This window comes from Pithys albifrons, chromosome 2 (assembly GCF_047495875.1).
Source record: "Pithys albifrons albifrons isolate INPA30051 chromosome 2, PitAlb_v1, whole genome shotgun sequence".
Classification (NCBI taxonomy): Eukaryota; Metazoa; Chordata; class Aves; order Passeriformes; family Thamnophilidae; genus Pithys; species Pithys albifrons.
Window position 1 is genome coordinate 62,143,110 of NC_092459.1, and position 21,235 is coordinate 62,164,344.

General features: G+C 40.5%; 1 protein-coding gene across 4 annotated transcripts in view; it reads right to left on the bottom strand.

The window, feature by feature from the left end:
• Positions 1-21,235, bottom strand: part of ARID1B (AT-rich interaction domain 1B) — a 329,339-nt gene that overhangs the window by 74,165 nt on the left and 233,939 nt on the right. For all 4 annotated transcript variants that reach the window (XM_071549257.1, XM_071549256.1, XM_071549259.1 and 1 more), the window contains one exon: positions 7,136-7,225. In XM_071549257.1, the coding sequence (XP_071405358.1) occupies positions 7,136-7,225 (90 nt within the window). The remainder of the gene's footprint in view (positions 1-7,135; positions 7,226-21,235) is intronic.

A 21,235-nucleotide genomic window follows, 5' to 3' on the forward strand; every position in this document is an offset into this window, starting at 1 on the left:
TGTTTTCCTCAGTCCCAAAATGCCTTTGTCTCAGTCTTATTTTTACCATGATTTATGATTTGACTGATTTTTCCCTTCCTTGTTTTGCAGCTGTTCCCTGATGAGCTTTTATTCTGCAGCTTTTTGGGATCCTTTAGGATAGAACCAACTATCCAGTGTTAGCTAGTAATATATACATTATATAGATTCCAACTCACTGTCCTATATATTAACTTAAAATGACAGAAAATGTCTTAGATCAGAGGTCTTTTATCTTTAGAGAGGCTTCCTAAGAAGGTTAACTTGGTTTCTGAGGGAGTAGAGTGTCCTGAAAACAATGGCGCTGTTGAACCACAGGCAGCTCCCAGTTTACAGGGCACTATGGGAAGCTGTCCCAGGGACAGGGGTCATACCCAGTAACTTCAAATCAAGCCTGGTGACAGCAACATGGACTGTCACTTTGTCAAGTTCTTCATCAGTAACTCCTGTGGCTTATCTTGCTCCCTGAGCCCAGAGGCAGGGAATTTGACAGCTGCCTAATGAAGTCCGTGGAAACTTCTCTATTGAGAAGTCTTTTTGCTGGCAACTATATAAATTCTCTCAGAATAAGTCAATTCTGCTCCCTAATTTCAAAAAGAGAATCCTCAACTTAGTTTAAAAAATGAAATAAAGATTCAACCCCAAGTATAACAAGATTTAACATCAGCAAGAAGAGCACAATGACCATCTGCTAGTATACAAAATTTATTTGTTGAGACCTGACTCTGGGTTTTGATTGTACAGATACAATTATCTATTTCTAATCCTACTTCTGCAGTTTTGCTGTCTCCCACTGTGGCTTATCACATGTAAATCATACCCTTTCCTGCTTCAGTTCTTCTTGCACATGGCCAGTGCTACTGTGTATTTTGTGTAGGCCACAACTAACCAGTTCAACCTAAAGCTGAGACTAGCTGGTGTACATCTGAAACCCAAGGAGAGTCTGAAACCAGCATCCTGAAATGGCAATTGATTTCTTCAACAATTAATCTGTTTAGGCAGAGTATCATAATTTCTAGTACTTTTGGGCAAGAAGAGCAGGTCTTCCTAACATGCTTCAGGGACAGACACAAAGCCATTGCACAGCTCAGAGAGAAAAACAGTAACTTTTCATCCCAGAGATGTTGCTTACTGATTAAAGTAGCCTTTTTTTGCTGTGCATTGCTAATCAAAATAGTAATGAAAAATAGCATATAAACATTTAAAAACCTGCTGATCACATTGACAATACATCTCAGTGCATTAGCACTTCAGTCAAATTAAAAATACAGAGGTAGAAACGAAATGTGGCCTGATCCTTTCAAAAGCATTTAGCACTCACTAAACTGAGAAACTAATGTAGTTCTTTGAGTCACCCCAGAAGTTGAGCTCACAGCTCTGCTGCATGGCTCTGCCTTCACATACAGATCTGCTCTGTGTACTTCTATGCATCATGTTCCTACTTCATCACAGGACTTGAGATGAAAAAGGTGTGTTTTACACAGTTTGTACAACAGTTTTAACTAAAACCTGCTTTTCCCTCTTACAAGCTGTACTTTTTCTGGCTGTTGAGGGCACAATTCCTCTAATCCCAGTTTCCTGGGGATGAAGGTTTCCTCCCAGCCTGGCACAGCGTTCCTACATACCAGACAGAGCTCAGCTCCTCTGCACTGACCCACTTGGAGCGCTATGTGCAGAAGAGGCACTCAAACATACCTGTGGCTTTGCACTCAATGCATGTCTCAAGCATCTTTCTTTAAGAGCCTGAAACACTTCAGTCTACATCAAGTAAACTTATTACCAAGTCTGATTTAACCTTAAGTGGTGTCATCGTTAACATGGCAAGCAGAAGAATTTTAATGACAAGAATCATTTTATTCTCTAGCTCCTCAGTGCTCTGAATAGATCCCAAATCCCCAGATGAGAGCAAAGAACGTATTTCTCAGGGAAAAAGTCTTTTTAAGATCTAAAAGCAAACTACAGTATCTTTTTTGTTGCAATAAAAATTCTTTGATCTATTTTTTCCTTTTGGTTTGTCTTTTTAAGAAGAAAACAGATTTCAGGGAAAAGCATCTCTACCATCAAATGTCAGTATTAAGCCATAAATCTCAACAGGAATTGTAGGTACAAAACACCCAATTGGTATTCTGTGTCTTCCACACAAGCAAAAACATTTGTATTTTGTTAGAAGAAAATACATGACTGTGGAATTTATGTGATGACTGTGTACAAATAAGCATGCCCAGAAAGCAGTTAAAGGGGAGAAAAATATCTATATGAAATCTAATGAGCAAATTAGGAAATTGTAGTTACAGGAATTCAGTTGCTGCTTAGTGTTTATAGGGAAGCACAAAGAGAACATCAAAATGCCTGATCACATTCCATCTGTTACTACCTCTTGCTGGATAACATCTTGGCTGCCAAAAAAGCTATTTAAATTTACTACATTGCAGCTACTGATAAATATAATTTCTGTGAAGATCTAATACTAAATAAGGACAAGATCTGAGGATAAAACCTACAAGCAGTTGTGTCAAAAAGATCCAAATTTTGCGTAGCATAACACCTGTACTCCTACCAGCCTGACGTTTCTTACTCCGTCCCTGTTTGTGATATGTTTTTAATAGAGCACACAATTGTACAGCAATCCTCAAAAGCTGGAGCTTGTCAACAATGGGAAGAAATAAAGCTATAACAGAAAGAATGACACAAAAGCTAAAAATGAAAAAGTACTGGGAGAAGGTGATGGAGAAGGTGGTGACTTCTATTCAACAATTTTGGAGGTGCTTACTCTGGGCACTGCCCACATAGATCTGACAAGCACGGAGTGCTGCCATGAAACTGCCTCCAGCAATGGAATACATTTTCCAGCACATCACAGCAGCTGCAACAGCATCAATTCTGCTTGCAATCCATGTCCAAAAAGAAAAGTTCTCAGTGGTCCTATTTCAGCGTATCTCAAGGACTAATTAAATCCTCATTACTATCTTCTAATTATTCCAGTGCTCTGGGATTTCATTCAGCAAGTCCCCAATGGTGCATTAGATGAAAAGGGTTAAATAACCTGTGTTGATTTTGAGACTCCAGATCTATTTCAGACCTTTAGCATATCATCAGCATTATCATGAATATTTAACTATGTACCGCTGTGAAAATTATAAGGGGAAAACAATTAAAGATTTTTTAAAAATTAATTCTGACCCATATACATTTGCACTAATAAATAAGGCTTCTTTAAGTATCCCCACTATGAGAATGCTTGCTAGAGTAATAACGTGAAGTCATTAACTGTGTCCATTAAATCCAATGGTTTTCAGGAGCTCCCAATTCACTATTTTAATATAAGACTGAAACCTGATATGAGCACAGCCAACCGCATAAGTATGAAAAATACTACTAAAAAGCAGGTAAGTTTTCTAAGCTTTTCCAAAATTAGGTAAGGACGCATTCATTCCCGCAAGGGTAAAAGGGCCTGTTGCAACATTACTGTGACACAGATTCTTCTAATAGTGCTTGCACAGGTGAGTATTCATATAGGCAGATGGAAATCTCCATTAATTTACAAAAGTAAGAATATGGGAGTATAAGCTAATGGCCAATACAAAGGTTTCTTTTTCATGCTGAAGCCTCAGGAAACTGATTTGGGATGTTAATTGGGATATGCTGGCTTTCTATTTGATTCCTAGAAATAACTTCTAACTCATTGAGCAGTTCTGACTACTAAGGACATCCTCAAAGTGTGGTTTCCAAAACCCAAACAAGTATGTACAGCTGAATATACAGAATTCAAGAGACTGTGTACCTCAACTACTTGCCAAATGGTTATGACAGCTGTGGTATCATTGCTGCCCCACCTCTGGGCCTGGTGCAACAGAAGTTTATGAAAAGCTTTGAGTTCAACAAACACAAAAAACCAAACCCATAATTTTGATCATATAAAGAGGTATATCAGAAACAAAGAGCAAAGTGTGCATCCTTCTACCTCCCAAAAGCACAGCAAGCTTCAATGACTACCTCAATTAGTCACGACTATATTGCCAGTATGGTATCCCCAAGTAATGGTAATTGTTGGCATTCAGCAGCAGTTAACATATATGGAGCTGAGTGGCCATGGCCACTCCTGCTTCTGCAAGAGACTTCTGACACCAGTCCCACACAGCCTGCTCCCCCTGTCCTCAGACCTCTCCCGCTCTGACAGTCCACTAAGGTGTATAGGACTTAATTCAAGTCCCAGTACTTTTAAAGACACGTGAGCTGAGACATAGGTTATGTACAGAAAAGTAAATGCAGTTTCTTGTTACCTAGGTAGACAACATGTGTTGGTAGAACTAAAATAATTTCACTGATCTGACATCAAACAACAGTGGCCTGTTACTGATTCTGGGACAAGGACAGAAGCTCCTAAAAGAGCATACTCCATTTGCACTGACCAGGTCCAAATGTCCTACAGCTTGAACAGGAGATGAAATTTTTAAAATTATATTTTAAAAGTATTTTTATGCTTATTACATAAAGTATGAAATAAGCTATGTAAAAAGAAAGCTAAAGAGCACAAAAAAATCCAATACACCAAGAAATTCCTACATATTGCATATATGCACAACACTACCACTACCACTCCCCTCCTCCGACACACAGAATGTGCATGTAAAAATATGCTCATTGCTTCATGCTGCACTGTATGACAGGGGATGTATAGTCTTAGGCAGGCAAACATAAAAATCCCAGCTGGGTACTGAGTAACCAGGGAAAGCAGGGTAAAATATAGTCAAACATTTTTGTAGTAAAGTAAGTGTAAACTTAATGGTTGAAGGTAGTGGTTTAGCATCCAAAAGTGCTACAACAGCTCAGACTTTACCTGTCAGTCAAGCTTCATGATAGCTGGTAAATGGAAGTTTTTAAAGTACTGAAAGCAGGATTCTGCTCAAGAAATGATTAGTAGTCTTTTGTTCACCCAATTCTCTCTCTAAACACAGAAATAAATGCTATACAAACAGCAAAACCAAACAACATCACCTTATCCAATGTAGTGTCACTGGGGTTTTTGTTTTCATTTTATTTTTTTCTTTTCCTTTTTTGGGAGAAAGTGTATCAGTAAGCCAAGAGTTTAAATTGCTGTAACAGATGCCCAAGGATCAGGTGTCCTTAGCAGCAACGATTTTCTGCTCAGGTTTTTATCAGTAAATGACAAGCACCTTCCCTTTGAGCCCCCATCATTCCCCCTCCTTCCTTTCTTCAAGTTCAGTGGAAAGCAGTTCAAGCAAGCAAAGGAATCAACTAATGTAACAGCCTTTTTAAAAGGTGAAGTTTTCCATTTCAAAGGAGCCTCTAATCAATGACAGTGCACAAAAGGGAATGCACGCATGTTTATGTGCACACAGCACAGACTTTAGAGCAGCTTTGGGGAACATGTTCTGCAAAATCAATATGACCTATCTAGTTACAAATTTTGAATCTCCTGCATGAAACAAATGGACTTCTCGTACAAGCTGGGTCATGAGGATCATGCACATTACAGGAGTTTTTGCATACGAAGTGTGCAAAAACTGCAACGTTCCCAAGCACATTTTCTCTAAGAACATACCCACAATTCTCACTGCAGAGATAAAAAACCAAACTAAATCAATCTGTAAATTTTACTTCTCTCACTGTTATCTAACTTCTTTGACCTCCCAGTTATGGCAGCTGTCTTCTCTGTTTTCCTTCCAAATACATCCCTCTGCCTCTCCTGACCACACAAGGACCCCCAGTTTTGTTCTATAGCAGAACTGAGAGGTTTGACCTTCCCAGCGCTTTCAGACCTGCCTATCTCATCCCCCAAAGCCAGGTGAGGAACACACATTGCAGAAATAATTACTTCTGGATAGTATAACATTTTGTGCCAAGACCCAGTAGTGCCAGGAAATGCACAGATCTTTCTGAGATGTTCAGGCCTTTAAAGCCTCCATCTGATCCATTCTTGCTGCCTTGTGACATTTTATCCCATGAAACATCCTATATTTGTACTGGGTATTGAGGCCATTCTTTTTTTCACCAAACATTCTAAATTTTTAAGAGGAAAATAAGTGCCCACACTAACAATTGAGTATAAGAAAACAAATCAAATGAGCATGGAATTCTGTATTTCATGTTCTCATTAATCAGCATTTGTGGAGGAGGGGACATTCGACCCAGAAAAACAGGAAAAAATAAGACTCTTTGCTCTTCTTTTTGAGTCTTCTTAGCTCCTCCTGGATGCTATCCCAGAAATTTGTCATTCTGTGAGTTCAACTTGTTTCACTGTGAGAAAACTTCTAGTATTTATGGTATCCCCATATGGTGCTTCTTAGGATATTTCTGGAAGCAAGACATTTTAGGAGGGGCATTTCATAAATAACTCCATGTTTATCACAGTTATCATGTGTCTGTTTTGCAAGCCTGTCACTGGTGCATGTTAACCACTGCATGGACAGGATGCCCAATTTACAGCAGTTGATTGCACGTATGGCCATGCAACTAAGATGTGGCAATCACCCTCCATGAGCTAGGGAGGAAGGAGGTGAAAGGAAAGTACATAGAATATATAAAAGGTAACATTAATTTAAAGATGCTCTGTTTATTTTTGTGAGCATTGTTAGTATGTACCTTTTCAGAACAGTACTGTTGCTTGCACCGTTCTCCCTTGCAGGATTTCCAAATGTTTGAACCATTTGACCTAAATATTTGATTTCCCTTTATATTTGAAGTTATTTTTATCCCAGAACTGGACAGAAGACTACCATGTCCATGAAAAGATATTAAAGATGAGAATTTTAAGAACAGTACCAAAACTACTTCTGTACATCTTAATTCAACGATAGACAACAAAAAGTTGTATTCTCTAGGACATAAGTACTTACAGAAACTGCCTTTATACCCCGGGCATTCACTGTATTTTGAGAAAACCTTGTTTTCAATTATAGTTTGGTAAAACCTGCTATTCAATTGTGCTTTCCCCAGAGAACGAACCCCCCACCCCTCAAGCCTGTTAGAATGAAGACTGTCATTATTTATCCGGTGAGAAGGAAAGAAATACCAGGAAATCTCACATCACTAATGTGCAACTTAAAACAAAGGCTGCATTTGGCACCAACTAAAAAAGGCCCACCACCTAACAAACCTCGGTCCTGTGGCATTGGTGACTGGCTCAAGGCAGGGTGGGAGCTGGATTCTGACTGGCTGCCAGGAGGCTGCGGTGGCATCTGACTGCCTGTAATCAGAGAAAAAAGGGAAAACAGACTTGCTTTTAACATTTCAATGCACAACCAAGCCATGCCGCATTTTTCAACACTTAACATCAAAGAAAGTACCACCTGTATAAGGTCAAGACAGACCTCAGCTGGTCTAACTTTTTTCATGGTTTTTTCCTTTTATTTTTCAAAACCCACGGAGGAAACATGCACAAACATATTCAGCAACAGGCATGGCAAAATGTTCAGTTTCATATTGAGTAAGTTCCCAACCTCACCAACACGATCCAATTTATAGCTGCAAATCTCCTGACACATAGAGAGTTTAACAGAATCCAAGTTTGCAGAACAATAGGGCTCATCCTGCCGAGCTCAAACTGGCCTCCAGCCAGGCAGACATGGACTGCTGCCAATAATATTATCAATGAAAAATTCAGTCAATACAAAAAAGATTAACAACAACAGTTAAAAAACTATTCCAATGAATCAGTGTTTTTAATAGTGTTTGAATGTCCACGTAGAATATGGGAATAAATAATATGTAGGTGCATGTGGTGAAAGCAAAGCATGTTTGAAAGAGATCAGACAGAGAAGGGCTATCTTATTATTCAAATAAAAGCAAAGGGAAGTTATTTATTAAAATAACTAGCTAGAACAGACAGATCCATTTTTATTACCTTGTTCAAAAGACATCCAGAATTCATCCATTACCAAACAAGAACAGCACTCACAGTGCTGTCTGTGAGGCTCAGGACACAAAATGTTCCCCTTCAAGGTTAGTGGATAGTAATGCAGGCTCTTATTGCAGTGATGCAAGTCACTCCTCTAGGTCACCATTCAACACCGTGTCAAGCAGGAGGTCCACACTGCCACCCTCCCAATGCCCCAGGGACCTTGTTCCTGAGAGTCAGCTTGCCACAGAATCGACAATGAGACCTGGACACCCTCTGGAGTCCTCTCTGCTCCTGGTCTGAGATGTGCCTGCTCGTGACAGCGCAAGAGGCTTGAAGACCACCTCAGGTTAGACAGCAAATATACACTTTAAGCACTTAGACACTGTAGTAACGAGCATGGTATAAAATAGCAGCAGACAGATTTATATTCCTCGTCCTCAGAAACTGTTCAGATTGTTTTCCGTTTGAAAGAAATGAAAGGAATAAAAACAGAGGCAATAGATTTGTGCCTGCTGAGACTCATTTCCTCCTCCTCAGCAGCTGCCCCTCCGTAGTGCAGGAGCAGGAATCCTGCCATGGTCCTGGCGCTGGAGCCGGGCTGACAGCGGGGCAGAGGGGCTGCTCTTCAGAGCAGTGAAGGCCCCCAAGTTGGACACAAATGCGGGAAAGCAAATGTGTCTGCTCTGCCCCATCCACTTCCCAGCCTCAAAGCAACCAGCTCTCAGCACCAACTCTGAAGAAAGGCTGGACTGATAGAGAACAAAAACAAAATCTGTAAAATGTGAGTGCAACCACTGCCTAGCTGTTCAGATGAGGTGCATCTGCACTAAAAACATGACACTCAACATTACCAGAAGCAGCTGTGACAACTGTCTCAGAGATGCAAATACTGGACTAGAGGCAGAACAGTTCCTCCAAAAGACCAAACATGGCCAGTCAGTGCCCGAGGCTTTGGGATTCACGGCCCATTCACTAACTCTGAGGCATATGACAATAATAATAAGGACAAATTCCAGCTTATGTTTTGATGTCACTCAACAACAGGCTGTGGAGATGGTAAGTGCTTGCATTATAATGAACGCTCTTGGCTTGACAGGAAGGATTCAGTGACTCAAAGACTGTAAACAAATAGCAACTCCATGTTAACACAGGGCACTGCCACTAGTGTATGCCCGGGGCACCGCTATCAGACAGAGTACTTTAGAGCAGAACCAGCTAAGATTTTTACACACACTTAAAAAAAATGAATAAAGGCAGGGACAGTCGTGACTGCACCACACAGCTCTCAGCAGGGTGTCCCTTTGGGTGGAGGCTTGGCAACTCTGAGAGACCTATAGTGCACAGAATATCTATGCTAGGCAATGTATTTTGCATGGTCTCTATTTTATTACACAGATAGTAACATCAGTTATCTGGCAGCAACCTCATCCTGCACAGGCAGATGTGCAAGCACAAACCAGGAAAGCCAAAGCCCAGAACAGTACATGTAGGGCATGTTACAAAGAAATCAGTTTCATCTGCATCCTTAGTCAATACAGACTCAGGAGTTTTGCAGATTCACTGAAATTATTAGCCTCTGCAAACATTAATGCTATTTTATCAGTGCACTTTTTTACATTGACTTCAGATTTTTTCCTGTATTAAGCAAACTTTAAAGCAAAGCTTTTGCTTCACAAAGGAAAATGATTTCACAAACATACTCTAACAATCAACAAACTTTCAAGAGAAGTATCCACCATGTTAATTATCAGTGTGTGCTACAGATTATCCAGGAACTGGACTTGAAGGTATTGCATCAAAATGTTTTCAGTCGAACCGCCATTTTATTCTTAGAAGTGATCTGAAAGGTAAAAGGAGGTTAAGCACCCAAATACCTTTGAAGACTTGAACTGAACTCTTAATTTCGGTATCTAACTCCTATTGATTGGGAGCTGATGACAGGACTTTAAAAACCTTTGAAGATCCTGTCTGCCATGCTTTTAAAGTTTTTTTGTCATGAAAAGAAATGACCTTAAAGATTTTCCATTTCTTTCTTTTAAATGATAGTAATCCTTCTCTCTTTCAACCAGTACTGCAGTTGTGAATTTTGGAAGACACTTTAAATAATACATGAACAGACTTTTGTATTTTATTAGCAAAGGAAAACTTCTACAAAAGAAAAACAACCTTTTTTTTAACATAAATTCTACTACTATTTAAGAGAGAGAGACACCCCCCCCCAGTAACGTTTTTTCACTTGCAGACTACTGTCTCCTTTGAGCCAATGAAACACAGATGAAAGTTTAACTGGGGATGGCCTTTTCCCATGTTTTGGACAGCAGTGTTGCCACACTGGTGAGACACTCCACCTGCCAAAACCTACGCAAAGTGAATACTACAGATGTTTCATCATTTTTTTATTATGCAAAATTATAGAAAATGCAGTAACACATGTGAAAAGGATAGAAGCTGCAACACTAGCTGTTCTCTATATTTACAAGAGAAGCAAAATTCTATTCAAATTTATATAGCTATCTAGTAAAATTAGTTGTTAAAACTACCAAAACCAGCAGTTCATGTAATATGGTGTCTGCTATTTAAAAAAAAAAAGTCAGCTGAAGAGGTAAGAAAATTTAAAAATGCTTAATAGCATATTTGTAAGCTGGTTTTCTATTTTTTAAATTAAGTGAAATGCTTTTAAATATTTTGTACTTTGAAAATCTATGGTTCAGATTGAGCCAGGAGAGACTGCACAGCACCTTTGGAAAAGACAGACTGAGAAAATGCTAAATAGTGATTGCATTATGACCACAGCCATGCAGTGAAACTGTAAAAAATAAAACCCTTAGAGCCAACAAAGCAAGAGCAGACCTTTGATATACTGCTGAGGAAGGTTCCTTACGGTGAATTACAGCCCACAACAGTAATGTTTTGAAACATGCTGAGGGCTCTCTGCTCCCACCACTGCAACGACACTGGAGGATGCACAAATGCAATACCCTGTACCAGCTGGACAGTTCCTCACGGAACTATGCCTGAACAATTAGGAACTGGGGAATGAGAGAGTGGGGGACTGATCACAGACTGTGTTGCAAGGGAAACACCGGGCTGAGGGAAAGGCCGAAGTTACAGATCCTGTTGGTTGTCTTTGGGACAATTTTGGCCACAACAACCCCATGCAGTGCTACAGGCTGGGCACAGAGTGGCTGGAGAGCAGCCAGGCAGAAAGGGACCTTGGGGTACTAACTGACAGGAAGCTCAACATGAGCCAACAGTGTGCCCAGGTGGCCAAGAAGGCCAATGGGATCCTGTCCTGTATCAAAAATAGCGTGACCAGCAGGACCAGGGAAGTGATCCTTCCCCTGTACTCTGCATTGGTGAGGCCACACCTTGAGTACTGTGTTCAGTTTTGGGCCCCTCAGTTCAGAAAGGATATTGAGATGCTGGAGCGGGTCCAGAGAGGAGCAACAAGGCTGGTGAAGGGACTGGAGCACAAGCCCTATGGGGAGAGGCTGAGGGAGCTGGGGTTGTTTAGCCTGGAGAAGAGGAGGCTCAGAGGTGACCTCATCACTGTCTATAACTACCTGAAGGGAAGTTCTAGCCAGGTGGGGGCTGGTCTCTTCTCCCAGGCACTCAGCAATAGAACAAGGGGGCACGGGCTTAAGCTCTGCCAGGGGAAATTTAAGTTGGATATCAGAAAAAAATTTTTTACAGAGAGAGTAATCAGGCATTGGAATGGACTGCCCAGAGAGGTGGTGGATTCACCATCCCTAGAGATCTTTAAACGCAGATTGGACGTGGCGCTGGGTGCCATGATCTAGTAAATAAACTAGAGTTGGACCAAGGGTTGGACTCGATGATCTTGGAGGTCTTTTCCAACCCAATCAATTCTATGATTCTATGATTCCCAATATAATTCAGGAATTAAAAGCTAGGTCTGGATTAATGACATTGACTAATCACAGAGATGGGAATCATAGTCAATATAAAAGATGACCAAAATACTACCTAAGAAAGCCTTTGGACCACCTTTTGGGTTGGAGTACCAAAAATGCAAACATTTATATTGACAGACCAGAAACAAGCCTTTTGTAACTGTAGGTTATCAGGCAGAAGTGGGAGAAGAAAAGGAAGGAAAAATCTGACCATATTTGTTGACCTAAAATAGTTGTAACCTACACATGGTTGTAATTAACCATTTGATGTGGCATCAAAAGAAACAAATTTATGACTAGGATGAATTAGGAGGATTGTTTCCAGTAGAGGTAAGACAACACAACATCCCTGCTGATGTGTCGCTGGTGAGCCTTCATACAGACAAACCTAGAAAGCCTAATGAGAACTGGAATGGGAACCAGCTACCAGTATGATATGATATATGATATATCATGATATGATATGATATGATATGATATGATATCATATGATATGATATGATATGATATCATATGATATGAGACTCAAAGAGCAACCATTACTTAGTATTACAAAAACTAAATTTGTGATTTTGTGACTTCTTTCTAAAAACATATTTGTGACTAAATATCAGGGAAGAAAAAGAGCATTATGCTTAAGATGATAATCAAACATTAGTGGAATTTGAAACAACTTCCTTATAGGAATAATGAGGTCCTGCAAATCTAGCGATTAAGATGAAATCTGATAAAATAATGGGATAATCATCACACAGTAGATGTGACAGTAACGACTCGCAGACCAGAAGGGACATTCTGGGTCTCAGACCCTCGCATCAGAAATGAAAGAAGTTAAATAGGTTTCTGTATGGGAGTGTTTCAAATGAGCTTTCCAGGAAACTGGAAGTGAGGAGCAAATGACCTCAAAGGAAAGAAATTTTTCTGTGGGTACCATAAAGGGAAAGTGGTAATGTGTTTTATCTCTTCATCTTACAAAGCCTATGACCCCTTAAGAATAAAGATGATTTTCTTCCTTAATTTATGCATTGTAGCCAAGCTTCCTGTTGAATCAACAGTATTTTTAAATGACTTGTTCATTCCAGTTAAAAGCAAGGGTTGTCTGCATATCTTCTCAAATTAAGACAGACAAAATATTAAAACTTTACCCATATCTATGCAGTAATCTGAGTGCAGATGTTCAAAAAGGCCTAAGACATGAAGACCCCATTCAGGTACAGCAGCTGTGGCTGTGCTGGGATCTGCAAACTCAAGCACACTCAGACTAAACCCTCTGGCTTTGCTCAGTACCACACTGCAGCTAATAACCCTTTGCCAGCACCAGCAATGCCAGCAATCCACTACAGCCTGCTCACTGAGACATCTTCCACCTCTCTGACCCAGAAGCTTGGGACCAAACCCAGAATCCTCTCTCCCTGGGATGCTTTCCATGGCTGACCAAGTGGCTTGCAGAAGGTGAGACTGCAACTGGCTGATTTGTTTCACTGCAGCAATGCAAAGTTTCTGTAAACAAGAGGCGTATCAACTCATACCAGACTTATGGTGCTCTACTACAAAAAGTTATTGTTGTTGTTGGGCCCAGCCCGGATTTTCTGTATTACCCCTTAAAAACAAATCCATCGTGCTTCAAAGACATAAGATTCCTAACATACTTGAGTATCACAATCCACATAAAATCAACAAAAGGTAAAAACCCACTTTTCTTCTCATTGAAGTATAAACTTCTCACACTACTAATTCTTGAAAGGTACACTCCTACCTTCTTTTTCCTATTTATGTCACGTTTACCATATCAATGGCAGTGTTGTGAGCAAGTTCCAGAGATGTCATTGTAACTTAAGTCCTAAATTGCTCTCAAATCTCCATTAAAAATGCAACACCGAGCCAAAGTGGCCTAGAGAACCACAGCTCTGATTTTTCCCAGCACAAATGCAATGGCATAAACATCTTAAGTTCATAAGTAGAAGCTATTTGTTTGACATGATATTACATTTAATTCAAAGCAAAGCTGACACTGACGAGATGAGGTAGCTATTCAATATTTTGTTTCATCCTCATTATTCAGCCTGTAGTCCCAAGGTATTACTTATGGAACACCATCCAAATGTCACCCTTACTAGAGAATAATTCATTATATTATGGACTTTAAAAAAGAATTAAGTAGCTGAAACTGGAGTCTGTCAAATTAGACATCCAAGCATTATTCCCAGGTTGTGCAACCCCTGAGTAAAGAATGAAGAGTGTAAGAAATACTCAGGAGAATGAAGTGAAATAATTGTTAATACTGCCTGAACTGACAATAGGCTTGGTGGCAAGGGGCAGGAAAGTAAATATATTGCCCTCCAAGACCAAAGCCCATTTTGCTCCAGAGGGGAGAGAAGCCGCAGACACTGCCAAGAGAAGTCAGTTTCATTCAATCCCATCCAGAAGTCACCTCTGTGTTTGGATCAAAGTGAAGCACTTTCTCCGGAGATTTTGGAAACAAGCCCAAAGCAAGCTGTCAATGGGAATCTTCAAAAGGCCGCAACTCACCTGAATAATGAGTGGCTTTCCAGCAGGTTACGGCAAGCACCTGTCTGCCTGAGAATTATTCCTCTCTGACAAATTCCAAAATTCTGCAGCAAACCAGGAAGGCACTAGAGCGTCTCAAAATTATGAATGCATCATTATTTTATTTGTATAAACGAAGACATAACTCAGTCTAAATCCAGGGATCACTCTTTTCTACCCCCAGTAATACCCACCTCAGACTTGTAATTTCACCTTACAGTTATGAGAAGTTTCATTTGGTGGAATTAAATTCTTTCTGCTTTCAACTCTGCCTAACTCTGCGTCCATTTAATGCATTATTTCCATTAAGCTCGGGAGAGTTTCCAGACCAGGGTATTTCTGCTGGAGGCCAATCCAGAATGGCACAGCCCAGGATAGCAACCAGTTAAATCTTTTCTAATCCCTGCATTCAGAAATGGTGGCTCACAGCAGCTGGCACGCAGGAACTGAATAGAGCAGGCAAGCTCGTATTTCTCTCACCAGGCCAAATTAATAAAAACAAAACCTGATTTCTCCTTCTCATTTTCCTATTCTTCCTGCTCCCCAATATTTTTCCTCTTTCAAACAATTTTTTTTCATTTGAGAAGCCTAATGTTTGGCTGCCTTCTGAAGAAATGGGCACAGTGACAGATGAAAGGCCGTATTCATCGCTAATTCAGAATAGGGAAAAACCGACTGCTGTGCATTTAAGATTCTAACAACCTTGCAATTTTGTAGAGCCGTTTCCCCCAACCTGTTCTTTTGAAGAAATCTGCTTTTATTCTGTTAATAACTAACCACAGTTGCAGCAGCATGGATCCGATTAGCAGTTCTTACGCTACAAAGGGTGGAGGGGGGGAAGGCTGTGAACAGGGTTGCCAATTTGTCCACCTGGGTCCCCAGGAGAAAGATTAGATGAGGTGCTTGCTTCTTTCTTCCCCACTCGCTCACTGCTCTGCACTAGACAGACCTCTTCAAAGCTCAGCCACTGACTTTATTTCTTTTTCGCCCCCTCTAAGGTCTCGTTCAACTGCCCCTCCACATGTTTTGCACTCTGTGTCACCACGTCCCTCCAAAGCGATAGCGTGAATTGGGATGAGAGGGGTTGGGAGAGGCTGTGGCCGCAGCTTGCCAGCACTTTCTCTCACACCTCTATGGGGCCTCTGAATTGCTTTTAGATTTTGTAAACTATATTTTCTTACATTTGTGCAAATGGTTGGAAAAAAGGGCCTATGTTCTTCAGGGAATGATCCAAACCCTGTAATCATACTGTGTTTTTTCACTCCGTCCTTTTAAGCCTTTCATAAAAACGGCAGTTTTGCTTGCATTTAGACTGAAGTAGAAGATTGCAAAGGGTTGCATGGATTTAGTAATCCGTAATTACTTGGGACACATCATTACATGTTTGTTAATGCAAAAAGCATATACTTTGGCTAGAGAAAAACCATTCTCAGTTTCTTTATAAAATGTCAATTAACCAGAATATAAAATTGTAATTGATACATGCACTAAATATCTAAAAGCTCCTAACAAAGGAGAGGGTAGTATTTCTTTCTTAAATTTGGCTCATTTCTTCCTTCCAGAAATGAAACCTACCCAGCCATACACCTGAAACTTAAAACTTCAGAATTCCATTCAGGGATTTAATCCAAGTTCCAAAAGGAAGAATTTTTCATTATCAGTGCTCATTCTCTAGACTGCCTTTATAACTACGAGGAGATTTTTTTCTCTGAGTTGTTCTTCATTGTGTGTACTGAATTTAAGAGCCTGAGAAGCACAAAAGATGTAGGAGACATAGACTTCTAGTATTTGCCACCTAATAAAAACCTTAACTCCTAACTTTACCATTGCCTAATTCTAAACAAACCATATATCAATTTTCATTTAAGATATCTGCAGCATGAATATTTGACAGATAAAAAGAAAGGGTGAATGTGAACTGAAATTGCTGTTTCTTAACCATATTTCTATTCCCTTGATCCAGCTACATGTAAGAATTTCTCAGAATAAATATTCATCATCAGACAGCATTAACTCGAAAGACCATCAACGATGGAGTTTGAGTCCTCCCTGCTTCTCCCAGTTCTCTCAGTTTTAGCAAGCAGGTGGAAACTGGAGCAGCACTATGTAGCAATGAACTATTTAGCTTGTCCTGCCTGCTACTCCTCATACTAGATCATTGCCTGTGATTAATGAGCACTTTAGTAGTAAAGTGTATGTGGTCTCACTAATACTACCCTCAAAAGGAACAAAGTCTTAGCTAATCTAGTTTTTCTTATTGCATTATATTGCATATTACACAGCCCTGGTCTCAATGGTTCTCAGGGATGGGGAGAAAAGGGCGAGTTGAATGCATAAAGGATAAAAGCACCTTGAGGCAAACCCCCTTCCAAAAACCATTTGGTGGGTCTGATCTCCCTAGAAGACAAGATCTATCATGCCGTATTTCATCTTGCCCGACAACGATAAGCTCCAAAGACTGGTGCAAAAGCGAAGCAATTCTTCATGTATTTTTAATCAACTGAGAACTTTCATCTGGATAGCTCCCTCCACAAGGTCACACACACCACGCGCGGCCACGTGCCTCTCATGCAGTTTGCAAACTCCAACTCCTATGTCAGATTCTGTTTGGAAGGGGGAGTATCAACATTAGCAAGCCCTGGTTATATCATTTATAAACATGCAGATGTGGATTATTAAAGATTAATGCATTTTGGGATTGGTGTCGGCATTCCGTTTGTCTCACGCCGAAACCAATTCTGTTCTTCATTAGTCAACGACAACTCACATCACCCAGTTGTGGAAGAGAAATCAAAGGTGCAAGCATGAATTGAGAATAAGTGATGAAACTGATTACTAAGAAACTTAACGGCTGTAATCAATCAACACATCACAATAATTTGAGTCCACTGTTATCTGGAGATGGGGAACAAACAGAAAAGCTTGCCAATGGAGTGAATTGTTCTTTTGTGTTTGCTTTCTAAACCCCACTTTGCAATTTGCCTTCCATACCTACCTACAGAGCAATTCTGGGGACACTCAAATATTTTAAGCCGCAGCTCAACCTACATGATTTTTGCCTATAAGGAGGAGAAAGGATATCTTGCATTTCATTATTTTTTTAAAAACATTATTACTTGGAGGTAGTGAAAACACTCTTCTTTTGAAGCTAAGTGCTATTTTCTAGCTGGCACAGAATTAATTCAAGCCGTATTTGTAAATGTTCAGATTCCTTATTCTAAGGGGGGAACACACCACGTATCTGTCTAGTCAAGTCTGACACTAACTATGAAGCATGAAGGCCACTTTAGATATCTCTAATGGCAGTGATACATAGTCCACTGAAAAACTGGAAACTGCAACAGCCTATCCCATCACAGCACCCAAACCACTTATGACATTTATGCTCTATTTTATCTAGGTGTAACAACCATCTGTCAACAACAACAAAAACACACTGATAGAGACGTGAAAGACTTTTCCCATTTGCTCATCAATCACTGCTTAGTCTTGCAAGGGACAAGACAGTGAAAGACACCCTTTTCATTTATGATAAAACGCAAATTAATGTCCTATTTGCCAACACGAAGAAAGAGAGACAATCTATGTTTGCGTAGACAAGTAATGACAGAGCAAAAAAACCCCCAAATGTTCAAAACCAAATACACACTGCTTTAATTTTCTTGACAAAAAAATATGTGGGTTGAACAAAAAAAGTTAGAAACGAAAAGGTTAATAATTAAATGTAAACAATAGTTGTCCAAGAATAGCCTCAAACCATACATCCGAAACTAACAGCAAACATACCTCTCTAATCTTGGTGGCTGTGGTTAAGTACATTCGAATTTTATTATGTGAAGCACAGCACATGCATAATTATGCAAATATTTTAACTGGATTTCAACAGCTCTCATACTCTAGATGGATTTGTACCAGAACAGTGCTACCAATGACTCACAGAGCTACAAGAAGTGGCCTGTCATATGCACGATGCCACAGTGTCCACAGCAGCAGATGCCCCACCATGCTGGCTGCTTGGCCACTGCCAGGATGGTGAAAACAGGCCTGGCATGAATTGACAAAGAGGACAAACCAGGTATAGGAAAGAGCACAGCTATGGGGATGCGAGCACCACTGATGCGGCCATCTGTGGGAGGTTTACACAATGACTTTGTAGGGTGCTGGACAACTCTCAGCAATGTGCTCCTCGAAATCCTCAGAAGGTTCAGTGCATGGGGCAGAAATACTTGTCTCTGGCTTACACAGCAATCAAACACTGAAACTGAAATGTGTGACTGTGAAATATAAACACTAATACACTAGGTATTAAGCAACTGAAACCACTTAAAACTAAACCCCATAAATGACCCCTAAAAAATAACCACCCAGGACATCCTGGGTTTTGTGAGTTACTGTTTTTCTACCTGATGCTTAAGTTTGGGCAAGCAGAAAGCAGCAGGTTGATGGTGCTGGAATATGAAACCCTTTGTCATCAGGAAAAGCTAATGAGAGCAACTTGAACAGCATGTCTATGTCTCATTTCATCTCCTGCACCTGTTCTGGGAAGAGCGCTTCTGCAGAGAAGGACACCTTGATCCCTCTGGCCAGACTGCAAGTGTGATAGCAGTGCCTTTTGTAGCATGGGCTCTCCTCATGAAACTCGACTGAGACTACTTAGTTAATTCATGAAGCCTTGACACAACAGATTATTCATCAGTTGTGACCCGGGCTGAATTCTAATCAGTATCAGAGGTTAGATGCTCCCTATGCTAGAAGCAATGCCTTGAGCTAGAACGTCTTGCTTACTTTTCATCCTATGAAAAGACAGAAAAGCTCTAAACGTTGTTCAAACCATTCAGAAGAAAGGGTTTTAAACTACTACTATGTGAAACATTCGCATATTTCATTTGTAAGCATTCTAGATTTGCAAAACTGCTGAATAGATGTTTTGTGCACTAGCAGGGATTAAGAACATAGCTACGTCAATGGCATTTTGTGTTTTGTTTTTTTTTCTGGTCTGGATGCCAATGAACAGCATGCATCTTCCTTGCAACAAGCTGTTGCAAGATTTTTGCCTCCGGAGAAGCCAAGGGGGAAACATTGATAGATGTGTTAAAATAATCTTTCTAGACAGGGGGATCACATCCATTTTACAAAGATGCAATCCCCTTTCTGGTTTTGCAATTACTTTAGTGTATCTAAAACTTCAACATGGTATTACAAATCCTTGGAATCATAGAATCATTTGGGTTGGAAGGGACTTGAAAGTTCATCCAGTTCCAAATCCCCCATCATGAGCAGGGACAACTTCCACTAAACCAGGTTGCTCAAAGCCTCATCCAACCTGGCATGGAACACTTCCAGGAATGGGGCATCCACATCCACAGCTTCTCTGGGCAACCTGTTCCAGTGACTCACTACCCTCACAGTGAAGAATTTCTTCCCAAAATCTAATCTAAGTCTACACTCAGTTTAAAGCCATTCCCCCTTGTCCTATCACTACATGTCCTTTTGAACAGTTCCGCTCCAGCCTAGCTGTAAAGCCCCCTTCACATACTGAAAAGCTGTTATAAAGTTTCCCTAGATCCTTCTCTTCTCCAGGCTGAACAACCACAGCTCTCTCAGCCTGTCTTCATAGGAGAGGTGCTCCAACCCTTTGATTGCTTTCATGGCACTCTGGACCTGCTCCAACATGGCTTTTTCTTGTGTTGATGCCCCCAGCACTGGATGCGGCACTTCAGGTGGGATCTCACCAGTGCAAACCAGAGCAGAAGAATCACCTACTTTGACCTCTTTCGATGCAGCCCAGGATACAGTTGGCTCTCTGGGCTGCAAGTGTGCATTGCTGGGTCTTGTTGATCTTCTCATCCACCAATTCCACCAAGTTCTTCTCCCCAGGGCTAGTCCTGATCCATTCTCCGCCCAGGCTGTACTTGTGCTTGAAATTGCTCCAACCCAGGTGCAGGACCTTGCATTTTGCCTTGTTGAGGTTTGTGAGGTTCACATAGGCCCACCTCTGTTCAGGTCCCTCTGGAGGGCACTCCTTCCCTCCAGCATGCTGACCTCACACACAGCTTGGAGTCATTGGCAAACTCACTGAGGATGCACTCCATGCCATTACCCATGTCACTGACAACGACATTAAACACCATTTATCACTTTCACATGTCAGTCTTCCTTAAATAATGTTTAAAAGAAGTCCATGACATATAATATCAGAGTAGTGGTGGTTCATGGTGTAAGTAAGTAGGATAGCTCAATCCCAAATTTTTGTTTAAAACAAGATATGCCCTATTGGCTTGTTTTACTGTAGCATCTTCTGGAAACAGTTCAACTCTTAGGCTTCTCTTTTTATAAGGCATGGAAGAAAGCATCACTGCTCTTCAGATTTTTGCAGCACAATGTTCCTTTGGACTATGATGGACTACTGCTCATGTTTTAACTCTCTCCGCATTTAAATCACTCTAGTCTAGCCACACATTGATTAAGATGCACAGTAAGGCACAATTCCCTGTTACCATTCTATCAGGGTGTCCCATTCCCATTCTTGCTTCGTTTTTTTGCCTGGAGTGCTGGCCTTAATGCTGTAATTCTGACAGGTCCTGGAATTCCAGCTAGCTAGCTGATCAATACAGATGTGGAAGACCTTTAGGTTTGCAGAAAGTAGAGTTGAAGACTGAATGGAACACATCTATTGACTCATGCAATTATCAAAACTAAAAATTTGGGGTATTTTTAATCAGAGGTGGGTGCTGACCACTGGTTAGCATAAATTAAGAAGACTGGCAAAGGCATTCCTAAGCCTGTGCATCCACAAATGGATTTCTTTCTGAAAATTATAAATTCATCTGTATCCTCTGTGAAAGAAGACATCAATCGTAATAAGAACAACCATGTAGCTGACTTTCAACAGAGT